Source organism: Cercospora beticola, chromosome 2 (assembly GCF_033473495.1).
Source record: "Cercospora beticola chromosome 2, complete sequence".
Lineage (NCBI taxonomy): Eukaryota > Fungi > Ascomycota > Dothideomycetes > Mycosphaerellales > Mycosphaerellaceae > Cercospora > Cercospora beticola.
The window spans coordinates 2,709,181-2,727,908 of NC_088936.1; the positions used below are offsets into that span (position 1 = coordinate 2,709,181).

At 51.3% G+C, this 18,728-nt stretch overlaps 9 protein-coding genes across 9 annotated transcripts; 4 read left to right on the plus strand and 5 right to left on the minus strand.

The window, feature by feature from the left end:
* Positions 1-765: 765 nt before the first annotated feature.
* RHO25_002988 (uncharacterized protein) lies at positions 766-2,027 on the plus strand (the record flags this gene model as incomplete). The annotated part of the gene is made up of 3 exons (XM_023598522.2): positions 766-1,327; positions 1,375-1,458; positions 1,513-2,027. The coding sequence occupies 3 exons, from the start codon at positions 766-768 to the stop codon at positions 2,025-2,027; spliced, it is 1,161 nt and encodes a 386-aa protein (XP_023455338.1).
* A 262-nt stretch (positions 2,028-2,289) lies between these two features.
* Positions 2,290-3,945, minus strand: RHO25_002989 (uncharacterized protein; the record flags this gene model as incomplete). Its single annotated transcript, XM_023598523.1, has 2 exons — positions 2,290-3,324; positions 3,388-3,945. 2 exons carry the CDS (start codon positions 3,943-3,945, stop codon positions 2,290-2,292), a joined length of 1,593 nt encoding a protein of 530 aa, XP_023455339.1.
* A 458-nt stretch (positions 3,946-4,403) lies between these two features.
* Positions 4,404-6,416, plus strand: RHO25_002990 (uncharacterized protein; the record flags this gene model as incomplete). The annotated part of the gene is made up of 1 exon (XM_023598524.1): positions 4,404-6,416. One exon carries the CDS (start codon positions 4,404-4,406, stop codon positions 6,414-6,416), a length of 2,013 nt encoding a protein of 670 aa, XP_023455336.1.
* Positions 6,417-6,455: 39 nt separating this feature from the next.
* On the minus strand, positions 6,456-7,856 carry RHO25_002991 (uncharacterized protein; the record flags this gene model as incomplete). Its single annotated transcript, XM_023598525.1, has 2 exons — positions 6,456-7,547; positions 7,596-7,856. The coding sequence occupies 2 exons, from the start codon at positions 7,854-7,856 to the stop codon at positions 6,456-6,458; spliced, it is 1,353 nt and encodes a 450-aa protein (XP_023455337.1).
* A 1,439-nt stretch (positions 7,857-9,295) lies between these two features.
* RHO25_002992 (uncharacterized protein) lies at positions 9,296-11,387 on the plus strand (the record flags this gene model as incomplete). Its single annotated transcript, XM_023598526.1, has 3 exons — positions 9,296-9,805; positions 9,856-9,948; positions 9,999-11,387. 3 exons carry the CDS (start codon positions 9,296-9,298, stop codon positions 11,385-11,387), a joined length of 1,992 nt encoding a protein of 663 aa, XP_023455342.1.
* A 296-nt stretch (positions 11,388-11,683) lies between these two features.
* On the plus strand, positions 11,684-12,622 carry RHO25_002993 (uncharacterized protein; the record flags this gene model as incomplete). Its single annotated transcript, XM_065602335.1, has 1 exon — positions 11,684-12,622. The coding sequence occupies one exon, from the start codon at positions 11,684-11,686 to the stop codon at positions 12,620-12,622; it is 939 nt and encodes a 312-aa protein (XP_065458407.1).
* Positions 12,623-12,767: 145 nt separating this feature from the next.
* On the minus strand, positions 12,768-13,198 carry RHO25_002994 (uncharacterized protein; the record flags this gene model as incomplete). Its single annotated transcript, XM_023598527.2, has 3 exons — positions 12,768-12,871; positions 12,946-13,100; positions 13,158-13,198. The coding sequence occupies 3 exons, from the start codon at positions 13,196-13,198 to the stop codon at positions 12,768-12,770; spliced, it is 300 nt and encodes a 99-aa protein (XP_023455343.1).
* Positions 13,199-15,244: 2,046 nt separating this feature from the next.
* Positions 15,245-17,559, minus strand: RHO25_002995 (uncharacterized protein; the record flags this gene model as incomplete). Its single annotated transcript, XM_023598528.2, has 2 exons — positions 15,245-15,774; positions 15,831-17,559. 2 exons carry the CDS (start codon positions 17,557-17,559, stop codon positions 15,245-15,247), a joined length of 2,259 nt encoding a protein of 752 aa, XP_023455340.2.
* A 173-nt stretch (positions 17,560-17,732) lies between these two features.
* On the minus strand, positions 17,733-18,104 carry RHO25_002996 (uncharacterized protein; the record flags this gene model as incomplete). Its single annotated transcript, XM_065602336.1, has 2 exons — positions 17,733-17,848; positions 17,963-18,104. 2 exons carry the CDS (start codon positions 18,102-18,104, stop codon positions 17,733-17,735), a joined length of 258 nt encoding a protein of 85 aa, XP_065458408.1.
* Positions 18,105-18,728: the final 624 nt, after the last annotated feature.

The window sequence follows — 18,728 nt, forward strand, 5'->3', positions numbered from 1 at the left end:
ATTAGCTAGGTTATATAACCTAGTATTATATAACCTATATTACCTAACTCTAATCTCTAAAGTATCTCTTAGAATATCTAACTAGACTATACTTTCTAATAAGAAGAACTATATTATAAAGAATCTAATAAACTATTAAGATAATATAAATTATCCTAAGAAGAACTAGAAACTATAGAAGCGGCAGGCTATATAGAGCTTACTATAAAATATAAAAATATAAGGAGGTTTTTCTACTAGAGTACTAATACGAGAGCTTTTCTACCTACGAAAAATATAGGGCGTACTACTTACTCTAGTTAAAAGAGGTAGACTAGCGTATAAGATTTATCTATCTATCTATTAAAATTGGTCAGTAGAAGATAATGTAGAAAGAGCTAAACATGAACGTCGGAGGGCATGGCTCGTGCCGAGACCTTACATAAGCGTCAAAGTGCTGGTACACCGCTCCAGCCAGAACGAAGTCACTCCTTCCAACCAAAGTAAGCTCAACCACGTCTGTTGCATATCAACAGCCAGAGCTCTAAGCTCATCAGCAGGAGCCCTCGCTCGACTGGAATGGCTGGACATGACGCGTCATGGCGCCAGAGCCCCGGAACAGCTTCATCACAGCCATCACAGCATCAAAAGCTGAGGAACGTCTCGTGAGGCGAGCGCGCCTCTTCAGCACAAGGACACAAGCTTGTGTCGTTGATTGAGCGCCATCAGCCATTTCCACTCCGTTCCCATTGTGGGGACGAGGAGATATGTTGTCCAGACTAAGCAATGCTTAGTGAGACCGGATCCTCGCCAATACATCGGCTTCCGCAGCATGGAGTCGCGATTCAGGAGATCAAAGGCTCTGAACATGACGACTTCTTCTTCTGCTCCTTCCGTGATCGATACACGACTTTCGAGATGCTTTTCAAGTCGGTCCTGGCCGCCGCGGCCTGCTTTGGCCTTGTAGCCGCCGAGCCTGGTTGCAACAACTGCACCAACGAGTCACCCGATCCATACGTTGACGTGCCCGCGCCATGGGATCTCAGAGGAGATATCTACACATTTTTCCTCCTTCCTGGCCTTGGAATTCCACTAGACAATGAGCTGCCGAAGAAAGCCTTTCCGCCTTTGGAGCGTCAGTTCCCGAGCGCGATCGAAGGCGATTACAAGGGAACACTGGGAATGGTTCAGATTGTGCGCTATATGGAGTCGCCGGTGGGACCTTATGATGAAATGTTCATCGTGCCTGGGTACTTTGAGTACGACAGAGATGGGAAGAAGAAGCGTGGCGTTCGAGTCAGCAGGATCTACGTGAGCCAGAAGTACCCGGTGTGGACCTCAAGGATAAGTAGGTGCGGACATATGGGCAACGGAACGTAGCTTACGTGGATGCAGCATGGAATCAGCCAAAGCATCTGGCTCGATTTGAGTGGCAAGATCGACCTGATGGGAGCACCTCTGTGAAAATCTATCCTTTCGGTGAGTCGATTGCCTGAGACCGAGCATTGAAAGCAGCTAACAAAGGTGGTCTAGACACCCGAGGAGAGGGCTTGCCAGAGGACGAGCCTTCGGACAAGCCATGGTTCCAGGCTACATACTCCCCACTGCTCCCAGAGAACCTGCTCAACGAGACTTTGCCATTGCTGGGGTCGAAGGGCCTGTTGGGTGGACTGCTGGGCAACACATTGTCGAACTTGAACCTGAACCCGCAGATTCCTTTCACTACCGACCTGTTCAAACTTCTCGGGATCAACGCTACACTTATTCAGCCACCCGTTCCAGCTGGGAAGGACAAATTTGGCGCCCTTGTGCCTAGTACGCCGGAAGGAGCTTGGAAGGCTATCGATCCTTTGCAGGAGAGTACCCAGACGACTGTTGGTAGCATCAATTTGAGCCAGAGGGGTGGCGACGGCGAAGAGGAGGGCGTCAATGCTGTGGGAGATGAGTACTACGACAACTTCTGGCCAGGCTTGCCTATAGTGAATGTTGCGCTCAAATTGAAGGATGCCAAGATTGTGTTTGGCGCGCCGGAGGTGTGGCAAGGCTAGGGAGTGCACCTATCGACAGCAACGAGAAAATAGCTTTATCGCAGGCGCCCATATACGTCGGAGTTGACTGCGGGTGCTCTCCGAGCATGCTGACTGGTACCATTGGAAGGTATTTCGCTAATGCGTTGGAACAGGGATTTGAAAAGAAGTAAAGGTACTTTTCGTCTTGGGGAACAATAATCCGACGATGGCAGACTGTCCAACGCGAATTCGCTGATCAACTTCCACCCTTAACGTATTTTGGGCAGATCGCACTCACACTTCAAGCGCTCATTTTCCCCACCTCGGCTCCATCAGCCTTCTGGAGACCATGGTAAAACTGCCTCTCCTCAAAAATGGCAATATCATCTCCACCATATACCTGACCTTGCTTTTCAGCTTTGATGCGCAGACGCCGAACTCGCAGTACATCCCACTCAACATTTCTCGTCAACCACCACGTCCAAAGATTGAACATCCAGGCGACAATGATCGCGGTGGCACAGATGGCGAAGCTGGTCTTGTATCCATTGTATGCCCATTTGGACTGGAACAGCTGTGGTCCTACTACGCCTCCGACTTGTCCAACACAACTTTGGAACGCCAATGCGAATGCCGAGCCGGTCATACCTTTGAGTGTGCTTGATCTCCAAGGCCAGAAGGGGATGAAGAATACCGAGTAGAGCATGGTTCCCAGCACGCATGCGATGTAAATGCCGATTCTGTTCGTGATGGTGAAGAAGAGGACGAAGCACACCACGCAGCCTGCCATCATGGGTTGCGTGAAGGCCGGACGTGTCAGATATGCGCGATCGAGAAGAAGTCCCACTACGATGATGGCAAGAACTGACGCTGCTGCGGGAGGTATGTTGAGTAGCTGGTTCCGTGGGAGTCCAGCGAAGCCAAGATTTGTCGTAATAGTAGGCAAATACCAACTCAGGCCGTATCCTCCAAGATTGATGAAAAGCTGATTAAGCATGAAAGAGTATGTTCTCGGATCTTTCAATGCGGCAATCATTTCGTCCTTGTTGAAAGCAGATTCCTCAATCAAAGGAGCGTTCTCGGAGAGCCGGACCTCGAGGTATTCTTGCTCACGGGACGTCAACCATTTACTAGATCGAGGTGACTTGGGATAATCTGGCAGCACCATCCAGGTAACTCCGGCTAACAGAATTGTGTAGATGCCCTCGAGAAGGTAGACCCATCTCCAGGCGCTCATGCCACACATGCCGTTCATGTATGAGATGCCGTACGCGAGCAAAGAGCCCACGACACCTGAACAGTTTTGCCAGCCGAACATCCACATAATAGGTTTGCCCTGTACAGAAACCGGCGTTAGCAAAATTCACCGGAAAACTCAAAATGAGTGAAGGATCCTCACCATTTCATCAGAACGGTACCAGGAGCAAAGTTGAACAGCCAGTCCAGGAAACAGGCCAGCCTCCATCATTCCAAGCAAGAAACGCAAAGCATAGTACGTGTCTTTGTTCTGAATCGCAGCGTGGCACGCCAAGACTATTCCCCAGCTGAGAATAATCCTCGACTGCCATACTCGAGGCGTCATTTTCTTCAGCATCAGGTTACTCGGCACTTCAAAGACGATGTACGCGATGAAGTAAATGCTCTGCACCCAATTGTATTGATCGGATGTCATGTTAAGTTCTGTAAGAATGTTGCGTGGTTCTCCGACTTGCAACACTTTGACAGCAGCAGCGTTTTGGTAGTCGAGATTCTTGGTAAGGTAGAGGATTCCAATCAAGAGGAGGAACCGTTGATCAACTTTTCGCATAATGGCTTTGTCGTCTTCGCGCGTGAAAGTGGCGAGAAAGGCTTCTCTGCTCCCGGCTTCGGAGACATTGTTGGGCAAGTTCGATGATAGCGATCGAACTTCTGGACTTGCTGGTATTTTGGCAATCTCATCTGGAAGACTGGTAGTCATGATGGTAGTCGATTGATCCAGAGATCATTGACGAAGGGATAAGAGAGGTCCTTCTGAAACATTTTTGTGCCACTGATGAGCGATGGAGTATTTCGCAACTGCATCCTGATTGCATGTGCTCAACGAAGTGGGTTCTCGTTCGGGTTGTCGGTCCGCTGACGACCAAGCGCATTCAACCTCGTGGGCGACACGCGATTGAGGATGGAGCGATAAGATGGGCGTCTGCCAGTTGCGTTCGTTCGGATGGGACAAGTGCCAAGGTGAACTCATAACTGCAGTTATGGCGTGCTTGTGAGAGCTTGTCGGGCCAGTCGGCTTCGCTTGAGTGGGGAAGATATGCTGCGCAGGGACCTTCACTAGTGTGAGGACTACAACTACACATTGACGAGGTGTGAACTTGTACTTCTTGATGTTTCAGTCGTCAGAATACTGTTCACAGGTTAGAAATATCGAGAAAAATGAGCTCACCAAAGCGACAGGCGGGACGATCAGAGTTGGGCTCCAGGCCCAGGCTTGCTGTTCATGAGGCCGAGCGATCTTTCAGGTCACTCAGAGTTGCATCTGAAAGCACAGAAGTAAAGACGAACGGTATCGATTCTGGCAGTGCGATAAGGCCCAAGCGGCAAGCCTTCAAGTCCGAATTGCATTCGTCGAGATCTCCAGAACCTCAAGTGACCGATGGCGTCCAGCATTCATACGCAGTCAAGAACACCTCTGGTACCAAGTTGCAAGCATTCCGATCCGAATTACGTTCGTCCAGGATCTCAGAGCCTCAGGTGACTGATGGCGTTCAGCACTCTCGCTCATCCAACAACAGATCCGGTCCCAAGTTGCAAGCATTCCAATCCGAGCTGCGATCATCCAAGACCAAACCAGCAGTCAACGACCACAAACCCAAAAAGCACATCCTCCTCAACGCCTTCGACATGTCCACAATCGGCCACCTCTCCCCAGGCCAATGGAAAGACCCCACCGACAAAAGCACAACCAAGCGCCGTCTAGACTACTGGATCAACCTCGCCCAACTCCTCGAAAAAGGCGACATCAACGCCCTCTTCCTCGCAGACACCTACGGCGGCTACGATACCTACAATTCCAGCCTCGACGACTGTATCCGTCGCGCAGCACAATGGCCCATGACCGATCCCACAATTCCCATCAGCGCCATGGCAGCCGTGACGAAGAATCTAGGATTCGGGATCACAGCTTCGACATCTTTCGAACCTCCCTTCTTGCTCGCTAAGAGGTTTTCTACGCTTGATCATCTGACAAATGGTCGTATTGCGTGGAATATCGTGACGAGTTGGAAGAAAGCTGCGTTCAAAGCGATCGGAATTGATTCTCCAATCGAACATGATGAGCGATACGCTCAGGCAGACGAATACCTCCGAGTTTTGTACAAACTCTGGGAAGGTTCTTGGAGCGAAGATGCAATCCTTGCAGATGAGAAGAATGATGCGTATTTCGACCCGGAGAAGATCCGACATATTTCTCATCATGGGAAATATTATGATCTTGAGACAAGACACATTACCGATCCGTCACCGCAGCGGACGCCATTTTTGTTTCAGGCCGGAACGTCGGAGGCTGGATCGAAGTTTGCGGCGAGGCATGCAGAAGCGGTGTTTGTTTCTTCGCATTCGCCAAAAGTTTTGAGGCCGAAGGTGGAGAGGATTAGGAAGTTGGCGGAGGAGGAAGGGAGGGACCCGAGGAGTGTGAAGGTTTTTGCGACGATTACGCCGATTTTGGGGAGGACGGATGAGGAAGCGAGGGAGAAATTTGAGAGGGCGAAGCAGCATGCGTCCACGATTGGAGGTTTGGTGTTGTTCTCGGGGTGGACGGGAATTGATATCTCGACAATTCCGATTGATCAGAAAGTTACGGAGGCCGATTCGAAGGAAGCGAATAAGGTGACGAGTTTGATGGAGGGCTTCACCACGACGAGCAAAGATGTGCCAGAGTGGACGCCGAGGGTCATTGCTGAAAAGGCTGCAATCGGAGGTTTGGGTCCAGTACCTGTTGGCTCGGCAGCAACAGTGGCTGATGAGATCGAGCGATGGGTGGAGGAAGCCGACCTGGATGGCTTCAACGTTGGATATGTTACGACGCCAGGCACGTTTGAGGATGTGGTGGAGCTGCTGGTGCCAGAGTTGAGACGTCATGGACTGTACCCAGAGAAGAGACAGACGGATGCTGAGCCTGTGGCGCTCCGAGAGAAGGTGTATGGAGCGGGTCAGGCCAAGCTGCGAGACGATCATACTGGCTCAAGATACAAATACGATGTGTACCAGGAAGAGGAGCCGCACATCTCCAAAGTGAAGGTAGACGGTGGTGCTGCTGAGAAAGTCGACGCCAAAGGAGCTGCGGAAACGACTTATGGCCGAGCCGATGACGTTCCTTCCGAAGGTCCTGTGTTGAGAGCTCAAGTTAGTCGAGATATTCCGACATGGGCAGTCGAAAGCTTGAGATAGTCAAAGCATGATCGATTGCAATCTATGATAAGAAGTCAGCTAAACTAGAGCATCCACGTTGACCCCTGTCTTGTCACCAGAATCGACGCCTTCCTCTCCTGCTACTCGACATTCGACCACACTCTCACTAATCTTATCTCCAGGTCTGAATATGTTCGACAATTGCAAACCTGCTCTCTCAATTGCATCGCGGAACCGAGCCTCTGATCGTTCTTCGCCTCCTGCAAGATGCATCATAGTCAAATCTTGACTACACATGAAAGGGTGCGGATCCTTTTCCGGGACGACCCAGTCGTTGATGAGAAGCCTGGAATAGCCAGGTTTCATGGCATTCCTGATATTGGTAAGGATGGCGACGAGATCATCTTGATTCCAGTCGTGGGAGATGTAGCGCATGAAATAGAATCGCGCTCCCTGCACCTCGGCAGGATATGGCTTGAAGAAGTCGTGCGCACATGGGTGCACACGAGGTGGCAGCGATGAAGCCGATGCAACGGCACTAGGGAGGTCAAGAACCATGAATTTGCCCGGCGCTTCCGGGAACTTCTCGCAAGTGCTGATGGCGACGGAACCAGTCCATCCACCAACATCGACCATAAAGACACTGTTCGGGTCGTTGTCTGCGCCTTCGACAAGTCGCTGATTGACAGGATAGACGTCGGTCCAGTGCTTGTGTGCAGCGTTGTACTGTGACATGAAGACACCACCATCGGCGATGTAAGGCGTAGTGGCGAGGATGTCCCAGACATGCTTCCCCGGCATGTTGTAAATGTCGTTGAACACGGTCTCCGTGCCGGAAGGTGGTGGCTTGTAGCCATTGCCACGAAGTTTGGCTGGGAACTTGAGCCAGGCAGGATGGAAGAACTCTGTGATGAATGGTGGGCACGCCTCGCCCATCGGCGTGGTGAACGTGCGAGTCATGTTTGTTGGGGCGTACACCAGCTCGCCATAGGTATCGAACTGCTTCACAGCATTGAAACTGTTCAAGCAGCGTAGCAGGCGCTGTGTGAAGTTGAGATCGGCTTCGCACTTGGTGGCAATTTCTCGAGCGGAGAGAGGCGAAGCAGAGTCAACGAGCGTGCGGAACAGCCCCATATTAACGCCAATGGTGACTGATACGCCGTACCAAGGCTGACTGCGTTAGTGTTGGCTCACCCAGACACTTTCTGTACCACTTACATTCAGCAGGAAAATCCTCTGAATCGTGTCCCATGGCGTCTCTATTTCTGCCTGCAATTGCTTGACTGCATTCAAGACATCTTGTCGTAGGTTGTCGTCATCTTTGACAAGTCCGGGCAAAGTGCGGATCATGCCACGCAACTGCTCGAGGCTTTGTGTGCCCAATGCATCCCGAAGGCCTTCGAGCTGGACTCGTGACTGAGTCTTGGTATGACCTTTGCCTTGTGGCTTGAAGTTTTCGGTGACGACTGCGGTTGCCATGATGATGGATAATGTGTACGATGAGCTTGCTCTGCGCAATGCTCGGACGTCGGTTCTTATCAAAGTGCGGTCTCGTCACCCTTCTCAGGAGCGTGAGTTTAAGACCCTGAATTGAGTGTCAAGATCCTGGGCGAATGACTGGCATATCGCGGAATGTATACACCAATGGGACCAAATCCGCAGGGTCACTTAAGTTGCTTCGCGGCCATGTTGGATTCGCAAGTGCAATGGCGCAAAGTAGAAAGCCAAAACGAGCTGTGCCGGGTTGTACTCGGCCAAGTTGTACTTAGTGCTGCCGTTTTCAGATTTTGACTTTGAGGCAGACAAGACTTCGTTGTGCGTGTGAAAGCTCTGAACAGTACTGGCCGACGTAGCCGACTTGAGGATAGCCCGTGAGCGATCGAGGCTCTGGTCGGGCTGAGCAGGTGTGGCGAGAATCTGATCTCAGGCCAGACCATTTAGCACTTGAGTTGTTGCAAATCTGGCGAAAGCTAACGTTGCGTTGTTGCCAAAGATATCCTCAGGGGCGACACGCAACAAGAAATGAGGTGCTCCTGTTGGGTCAACGCGTGCAGTGTCATCCGCGGGAACACTCGATTTGGCCATTGGATGGCCTGTACAAACAGCGGTTTCAATCTGAGCTGCTGGTCTTCGATATTCTGGCCTCAACATATCGAAGGAGCTTGCTATTGGACACCACGTGCACAGGATCTGTACTGTAAGTCGGCATGCGTAAGCATGCTCATGATCATGGGCAAAGAAAAGGACAGTTGGTATGCCTTGCCGGTGGGGAAATTCCCGTGGAGCAGCGATGCCGGTAGTCTGAAGTGGCGGTCATCCTGTCTAGCCCTAGATCTTGAGCGGACTCTTTCGACGTGGTGGAGGAGGGAGTTGAGTAACTAGAGGAAGCTGGGGATGTGGAGGAATCGCGTCTTGATTCCCGCGGGCGGAAGTCTTGGCGCGCTCGTTTTCCCGTCACGGTTGCACCTTCCAACCTCTCATCGCTTTTGCACGCACCGGCCCCTCGCGTTCACGAGATGGAAGCAAGTCAGAAGCCATGGAAGATGAACAATGGAGGTGCTGATTGGCCGGTGATTGCAACGGTTCCGTCGGATGCATGCCGAGCCTCGTGGAGCGAACCATGACATTGGCCAAGGCGAGCAATGCGAGACGCATCAGGTAAAGATGATGTGGGAGGCGCTGCGGAGAGCGAAAAGACGAGTTTGCTTCCAAGAGAAGTGCATTGACAGGGCATATAGTCCCATCGTCTCTCTCGCTCGCTGTGCGTTTGGACAAGTCCGGATCGGCCGGGATTGCATTGGTGGAAAACACGAGAAGCGACCACGACCACGGCGACCCACTTCCTTCCACGGACACAACATCTGGGGAAATCTGGGGAAAGTGGGCAGCACGCCAGACTTTACCTCGCACTTCACGCCATGAAGGCTGCAGCATTCATTGCGGCCTTGGTGCCTGCGACTGCTGCATTGTATGTCAATGGCTCCGTCACTGCACCTTGCGAATCGCCGCTGTACTGCCAAGGCGAGATCTTGAGAGAGATTCAACTGGCAGGCGCATTCGAGGACAGCAAGACCTATGTCGATCTGCCCACCATTCGCCCACTGGAGGAGGTCATCGCAGCCTTCAACAATCTCACCAAGCCGCTGACAAACAACACTGAACTGAACGACTTCCTCTCAGAGTACTTTGGCGAAGCTGGCAGTGAACTTGGCGAGGTGAATCCCGATGACTTGACGACCAATGCGACATTCCTGGAGAATGTGACCAATCCCGACATTCGCCACTTTCTGCACCAAGTCATTGACATTTGGCCGGAGTTGACCCGAGAGTATGTCGGGAGTGCAAACTGCACTGGATGCGTGAGCTCCTTCATTCCACTGAACCGCACGTTCGTGGTGGCAGGAGGCAGATTCCGCGAGCCGTATTATGTAGGTCTACATTGGTCTCGATAGTGGGTCAAAACTGACATTGAGGCCAGTGGGACTCGTACTGGATTCTGGTCGGTCTGCTTAGAACTCAAGGCTCCTTCACGGAGATCGCACTTAACATCATTGAGAACTTTGTGGATTTGGTGAGTGCTCCTCACAGGTGAGAGCATGCGCGAGGACTGACAACTTTCAGGTCGATCGATTCGGCTTCGTGCCAAATGGTGCCAGACAGTACTACCTGAACCGCAGCCAGCCTCCCGTCTTGACGCTGATGGTGCAGGCATATGTGAAGTACACTAACGATACATCGATCCTGGAGCGTGTTCTACCAACGCTGGAGAAGGAACACGAGTTCTGGGTTGTGAACCGAACAGTGGAAGTCGACATCAATGGAACGACGTACGAGCTCAATCACTACGCTGTGGAGAACAACCAGCCTCGACCGGAGAGCTACATCGAGGACTACCACACCGCGACTAACGCGTCGTACTACGCAGAATCTGGCATCATCTATCCGGCGACGGAGCTGAATGAATCGCAGATCGCGCAACTTTACAGCGACTTGGCCAGCGGTGCTGAGAGTGGTTGGGATTACACGTCAAGGTGGATTGGCAATCCACAGGACGCCATCGATGATGTTTATTTCCCTCTGCGCAGTTTGAACACCGCCAACATTGTGCCAGTCGACCTGAACAGCATCTTGTACGCCAACGAAGCAGCTCTGTCTGAATTGTACAACCTGACTGGCAACGCATCCGCCGCCGAAGCCTGGGCCGAGGTTGCCGCGAACAGAAGTGACGCCATGACTGCTGTGCTGTGGGATCAAGAACAGTGGGGCTACTTCGACTACAACTTGACCTCATCCAGTCGGCAGATTTACATTCCAGCTGATGAGAACGCCGCTCAAAGCGAGACGCAAGGCGCTCCTCTTGGTCAGCAAATCTTTACACACATCGCTCAATTCTACCCTTACTGGACTGGAGCTGCACCGGCGTGGATCAAGCAGAATCCTTCAGCCATTCTGAGAGCTTACGAAAGGATCGAGACCGAGCTCGAGCGCTTCTCTGGTGTTCCCGGTGCGACCAACTTGGAGACCGGGGAACAGTGGGATGAGCCCAATGTCTGGCCTCCACTCACGTATATACTGATTGACGGCCTTCTAAATACTCCCGCTACCTTCGGAGAGGAAGACCCAAGCTACAACAGGACACAAGAGCTGGCCTTTGAGATTGCGCAAAGATACCTTGATTCAGCTTTCTGTACATGGCGCACTACTGGTGGTGCGACAGCGAACCTGCCTAAATTGGAGTCTGTAGATCCAGAGGACGACTACGACGGTGCTATATTCGAGAAATACAACAGCACTGATATCACCGCATTCGGTGGCGGAGGAGAATATGAGGTTCAGCTTGGCTTTGGCTGGTCCAATGGCGTTCTGATCTGGGTCGGAGACCTTTTCGGTGATCGTCTGGAGCTTCCCGCTTGTGAGCAGGTACTGGAAGAAGGTGGGGATGCGAGTGATGGCGGGAATAGCAGGAAGATTAAGAAGAGGGATGCGAAGTGGCGATCGAAGGGACATTGAGTTGATGCCAAGGAATGAGTCTACGAAAAGGAATGAGGTGATGAGGTAATGTCGATATATGAAGCAAAAGATATACATACAACAGTATTACCGCAAACTTCAGGTATGTGGAGCAGAGTGCCGCAACGTGTGAGGTTATCTGAAGAACAATGGCATTGTTGGCTCGTGCGACCGAAACGTGCAATTCCGGATCCGGCAGCACGAACAAACAAAGAAATATTCTCATGAGTTCTGGACTGCAGAGAGCGCAACAGGTCGATGTTAGTTTCCTGTGGGCGTTTGACAAATCTCACAGCATGATGGAGATGCGACAGACCCGCGGGAGGGAAGGAATCGTCAAGAAGAGCCGAAGATTGCTCGAGGCAGAGGAAGACGAAGCAGTACTTGTCGCTTTGAAGGGTGGAAAGAGGAAAAGAGCGGCGCGCCAGAGTCCCCAAGCAGAAACGGAACCAGCACAGGAAACTTCGCCCCGAGCAGAGCAGGCCTCAGAGATTACCAGCAATGAGGTGGAAGTCGAGCAGCCATTGTCAGAACAGATTGATGCAACAGAAGAGTCACAGGGAGCCGCCACAGTGGAAGCTCCACCACGAGCAAAAACAAGGAGACGTGCTGTAAAGCAAATTGTCACTGGAGCGGAGCCACCAGTACTGCAACAGAAGTCAAACTCTCCAGACGGCAGAGCCACCAAGAGTGAGAAACGGCGCTCAAAACGGCTACAATCTCCAGAGCCTGCAGTCGGCCTTGGTATTTCGAATGCTACGGCAACTGCACCAACGCACGTAGGAGTTGTTGTAGTTACTCAGACGAGCTCAAGCGAGTCTCCACAAGAGATAATCGCTAGCCCAGCGGCAAAACGATCCGCGCCCGAGATTCAACAAGCTCAAACCCCAAAGTTGCGAAAGAGTAAACGTACTCGCGATGTCGAACCACCTTCGAAAACTGTCGTCAAAGACAAGCCAGCCAAGCAAATCACGAAACCAGCCACCAAGCCTCCTCGAAGATCGAAAAGATCCAGGAAAGCTCAACGTCAACCTGGTTGCTTGCAATTATCTCCAAACACAGTTGAGAACGACATTTATCTGATGGTACAAATTGGAGTGGCGAATGAGACATCGAAGACGCGGAGAAGTAGAAGAAGTAGAAGCAAAGAAGCTACTTCACCCCAGCCCAAGACGCCAGATACGGGAAAACTTGCTAAGAGGTTGTTTGAGAGTATAAGGAGTCCTGTGAAATGATTTGTAGGCGGAGATTGGCCTCATCGAGAGCATGATTAGAAGGAGCAGGCTGAAATTCTGGCTACTGGTGCGAGTAACATATGTTGAAGGGGGTCTCAGATCACACAGCCTCTCTCCTCCGCACTTCCAAATCCCATTTTCTCCTTTAAGACCAGCAACTACCGCGAATAGCACCAGCGACAAGGTTGTATGGTGCTTTGGTACCAGTTACAATACACTGGTTTTCCCCTGGTTGGCCATCGATGCCGCCTGTTCATTGTGTTAGCTCGGTAGTCCACACCGCATCATGCTCTGAAGAATGGTGAAGTTGAATTTCGACGTACCGTGCGGGTGATAGTCAACGCAAGCAGTGAACTTTGGATCCCAAAAGCTGTTTGGGAAGACCGATGACCATGCATCGCAGGCGTCCTTGTCCAGAGCCTGGTTGTCTTTACCGTCGATATTGCAGCGGCAGTAGGTGTGAATCTTGGCCATCGCTCTGGATTTCAGGGTCAGGATCCTGGTTGCAGATAGTAGAAATCCATGGTGTACTCACGTGGCGGCGAAGACGAGGGTGGTGAGTGTGGTGAACTGCATTGTGAAGGCTGAGAGTGCGGAAAGCGTGAGCTTAGGATGCTGAGGATGCTGATCTGCTTGATTTGCTTGCTGGTGATGGGGGTTATGGAGAGGAGAGCAGCCAGAATTTATAACATTTCCTCATCGCATCCACTGAATGCTCTGGGCCATTCGTATTGCTTCGAGATCGTGGTCTGTCCTCAACGAACATCGGATCTAGATTGGGAAGGGTCAATGGCACCACCAATTCATCATTTCTGCTATCTGAATAACCAGCAACATCTGTGCGCATCGTGCCGCGAGTAACCAAACAAGCGGCGAGCGGTCACGAAGATGGCTTCCTGTATAGTCTCTTGCTAGCCTCCGAGGAGAATCTTTGGCACATCCTGTGGCTCGGTTAGTGGTTCAAGGCCGACCAATGTAGCTTCCGAGGTGTATCATTCTGGCACGACACAGTTCAGGCAATGAACGAGAGACCGACGCATCGATCGCTCTTCAGCCATAATACGGTGCGTGTATACTGGCCGAGATATTTGATCTCTGGCTATCAAGTCTCCAATCCAGAACCAGGAATGGAAAGTATTATGTGCCTGGTCCAAGTAGCTCGTGTCTACATGAGGGTGAATGCAGAGGTCGATTGATAGTTAGCATGAGGGTACTATTGGCTTAGTGAAACATCTTCAATCATTGCTCGCTATGAGGGAAGCATGGGACCATCTCATTGGAGAATTTACGAGATTGCCTTTCGGTGACAGTCCTCCTGCACTGGAGTATGAGAGCTCCAAATGGGCTGCTGCATGTGTGCCGTGGCATCCCCTGCTCAAGTTCAAACGGTAACATTTCCGTGTGCCACACGTCTCTGCCTCATTTGACCAGCGCCATTTGATGGATCTCGCAACTAGGTAAGCGAGGAATCGCTTTGATATTAATCTCGAGACTTTCACGTGGCTTTCATCGACCGCCTAGTGTCATCAAAGCTGATCGCTAGTGGATTCATACATTCGATGTTCAACTACAAGCAGGCGGTAAGCAGACAGCCTACGTGGTAAACTGAACTGCTTCCCCTCCAGTGTCTCAAAGTTGCAAATGCACAGGTAGGCAACAGCGAGTGAAGTTGTATCACTAACACTGCCGTCGGCCGGAGTTCTCCCTTTCGAATAGCCATAGCTTGCGGCCACAAACTTCGGCTTTCGCGATCGAAAGGTCTAGACCCTCCAAAAACGCGAGTACGTGTACTTGTATGGTTAGTAACAATCTGAACAACCAACCAAAAGAGGTAGAGGTTATTTTTTGCATACTCAAAACAGTCTCGAAGAGGAACCACCCAGTTCTTAGGCAAATGGGCTGATTCGCATGGCTTCGACTCTGCTCACTTAGCCGACTAACCACTAGCGGCATGCCCAGCAGTGCAGTCCATCCAGCCCGTTTCTTTGTCGATCTTGAGGCCACGTGGGGGCAGTCCGGCCACTGAGAGACTGGTCCCCCAATCAATGCTAAGCGCGTATAAGCAAGTACAAGATTGCCGGCCCGTCGTGCTTGTTGAAACCTCACCGTACGATGTTTTGTCCGTTAAGCCTAGCGACATCTCGCTTAATTGGTTTCTTCCACAAGTTCGCTATCTTCGATATGTCGGTGTCACCATCGGCTTGTCCTGTCCCTCGTATGGGCATTGAGCTTTACTAATACAACACAAGGCATGTTTCACATACGAATGCCACGCGGTCGCATGATATAGTCCGCGGAGAGCTTAGAGATTAGATGACGTCCGCTCAGAGCTCAAGTTCCATGGCTGTAGATAGTCCATGGCAATGCCACAAAAGAATGCGATGAGACGAAGTCGGCAGGGTATGAGGTTTTCAGAGGCTGCGTCACTCCAGTCGAACCAAATATGTCGCGGATTCGCAGTCCTGAGGACGTTTCAAGTTGACTTCATAGAACTTTTGCCAGCTACATACCTCCGACCCACAATCGGTGCAATCTGGATGACGATCTAGGATATCCTGTATCAAGTTAAATGCTTCCTCGCGCTGTGGAAAATCGCGGCCGTTACTGTTTGTGACACACTCATTAGATTTCAGATCCACTGCTCATCGCGTCACCTGTCGTCCACTGCTGCAAAAGATCGTCGACTGGATCTTCAGGTTTCCGCGAGACCCTTCGCGCTCCGGTGGCTTGAGTTTGCATTCGACTCCAGATCCAGTCGTCGTCTTTTACCGACTCGGCCGTGGCGGGAAGATAGCCATGTTTCTTGAGTCCCTTCTTTGTTTTCTCCTCCTTTTGTGCAGGCACAAAATCCTTGCTGATAGATCGAGGCGGAGGTGGGGGCGGGGGTGAGATGTAATAGGACGTTGGAGGAAATGGGAATGCTAGTCCACCAATTGAGTCCTTTTCGCTGGGTGGCGGTGGGGATTCAAGGAGGCCGTCGTTCGCACTGTCCTTGAGGTCTCTCGTATCTTTTCGTGTGGGGTTCCTAGGAGGTTCAACTTCAAGTCTTATGACTCCAGCCTGGGTAATGACCTCTGATGCAAGAGCGCTCTTCTTTGGCTTCTTATGGGTTTTCTTTCCCTTCTTACCGATAACGGCAAAAGTGTCCCAATCTGTGTGGACTGTCAGCACTTTCGATCGTGCAACACAGGTATTGACATGTTCTTACCATCAACAGGATCAGTTTGCGCTACCGTGGGATCAACATTGGCTGCGTTCCAACCCTGAGAGTCGGCATGGCCTACAGTTGAACGGGCAGCTGGCTGTTGCATGTTTTGCCACGCTCGAAACTGTTGTGTTCGAATGGACGCTGGATCTCGCGCTTCGCGTTGAGCCGCTTCAAGACCACCGACCGCTTCTGAAGCAGGTGACCCTGGGTAATCGCAATTATCCAAGGACTTTGGATTCGGCAAGGCACTTGTTTCGATTTTATCATCTGCTGCATGTCCATCGAGCGCAGCTACTTTGGTCTTCTTCTTTCGAGGAGGCTTTGGTACCAGTACCTCTTCTGAGACTTTCACGTCGGCAACGTCGCAAGGTCCAGCGAAGTTCTGAAGGTCTGCGAAGGGATCCGCAAAGAGCTCAATCGGTACGGGAGGAGGAGCCATGTTCGCGACCGGTGGGTCCCAGCACTCTGTAAACTTCGACTCCTTCTGAGCCTTTTTGGTACCTTTCTTCTTCTCTTTAGATTTCTTGCTCCTCTTCTTTGGTGCCTGTTCGGCAAGATCAACGATGGGGAAAGGATCCGTAAGTGGGAGAGGAGGAGCGTCACTTCCTCCCTTCGCACTTTGCTCATAGCTCACCAGTAGATCACCGAAATTCTGATTGAGTATGTCAAGCGCGCATCTGATAGAGTTCATGTACACGCGATTGGAGTTGTACCATCCGTAGGTTTCTGTCGCCAGCATCTCTGAAAGAGCACTGGCACTGTGTGCTGTTTGCATTAAGAGGTTGGCAAAGGTTGGTTTAGCCATGAATGGAGGCACGCCGTCCGCAATTGGCAGAAAGGGATCAATTGGTGGAGCGGCAAGTGAAGTAACTGGGGTGATAGAAGTCCGCCGCCTAGGCCGCTCTGCGCTGGGACAGCGGGACTCGGAGCCAGGTATTGATGGTACCCACGAGAGCCGATGTCGAGATGGCGACCGGTCCTTGGAGTCTCTGCTTCCGTCTCGATGATTTGGTATGGCCGATCTTGGAGTACGAGGATCTGGGAAGTCTGCAGCGCTTTCCGGAGTCGATTTGCGGCTTCTAATGTCCCAGCTACTGTCGGACCCAGCGTTGCTCTCACCGTCTCCTGACGAGCTGTCGTCGATGTCTTGATCCATGGCTTTCATCTGCGTCACGAGATTTTCGATCTGGAGACGCTGGAGAGGTATGGTCGTTTCATTGCTGGAGAATGTGTCAGCAGCCGAACTCATAGAAAGATAGTCATCATACGATGTTGACATGTCTTTTCTCAGCTGCAGTACCGCAAGTATAAGAAGCAGCGAAGTCCTTGCTTTGTCCAGCCTCTTCAGGTAACGCGGAAGTCTGTCGTATTCGTCCAGCCTGTAAGAAGGCCGCATGTTCTCACTCGGGTGCTGCAAATAATATCGATGAATGCTTTCGAATGCATTATCACAGCTATTGAATGCTTTCAGTGCTGACTTCCTAACAGCAGTTGTTGCAAATCCGCCGAGCGTTTCGCGTTCGAGTTGGGCGCTCGCGTATTTCAACACTTCTGTAGTTGCATTGACAGACTGGAGAACAGCTTCTATCTTCGGCTGGTAGTCGAGAACCCACGGAGGACCGCCGATGCTTTCGAGTGCATCAAGATGTCGCTGCACCGTCTTCTGAACTATTGAGCCTAAGTCTGCAAATGTAAGTGCTGTTCCGACGAGCTCAAAATGGTCAGTCATGGCTTCTGACATTCTGTTAGTAGTATGAAAACCGATCAAGTGGTAGAGGGAGACCTTATGTCGAGGGAACTCTCATCAGCATCGACCGGTGAGAGTATGTCGTACAAAGTGCGGGCAGTGCATGCGCAACATGAGTGCGTTGGCGCGAGTTAAGCTGGTTGTTGAGCTTGATCCTACGAGTCACTGCATGTTGCTTGTGGCTCCAGGTCCGGGATCTTGCTGATATGTGGACCTCGTTGCTCTTCAGCAAGAGTCTTAGACCACCCGGATGTTGCGGAACGGCGAGGGACTGCATGAAGGTTTGCTGCGCATGTGAGCACGATGATCACAATCTCAATGCAAGCATGCTATGCCCAATCGTTTGTACGCGTCACAACGAATCCGCGAGGAACGAGTGGCAGACCAATGAAGCGGATGATAACTCTGGAAGCTGCGGGTGATCTCGCATTCCAGACTTCGATATCCTCTTCATCCAGAAAGGGCTCGAGCTGGAGGCAAAAGACGAGTTCCTTGTATGCAAGAGACTCTGGAGCGTTGGAGGTCATGGTGCAGGTCGCCGAAGGTACATGGTACAGCTCGAACTTCGCCATGTGTGAGGTTGCCAAAATTGCCAAAATTGCCTTTGTCCCCATGCGTTCGAGTAGGCTCTTGCTTGTCCTCGTCATGATAGGCTTGACTGCCTTCTGCACGAATGTTTTTGTGAAGTGGAGGTAAGTGTCCAAAGCATCTGGGGCTGCTTGAGCTCGCAAATCAGCTCGCAACAGTCCGCAAGAGCTGTGATCCCATCAAGGGGGCAATGTCAATTACTGAGTCATGCATCTGCTCTCAAGCTGTAGCTTGTGAGCTGCAGCTCGATCGTAGACAAGGCTTCGCAGGTACTTGGTTGTTTCCTTGGGACACCCATGGAAGTGGAGCGTTTGTCTTCAAGGATGCAGAAATGGAGGTGGACTGGAATTGCAGCTTATTCGATCGCAATCCCATCGAACTGTCTTGTTGAGAGTCTAGGTTCTGCTATCAGTGTATGCCAGGCTGGATCGTGCGATCATTGTCCATTTGTGTTTGAACAAGACTGTGCTACATCTCAGATGTGCAGCTGATGCTGGAAATGTGACATGCATCCCCCTATCATCGGTGAGATGAGTCGATGTAGGCTTGACGAGTGTTTCTGC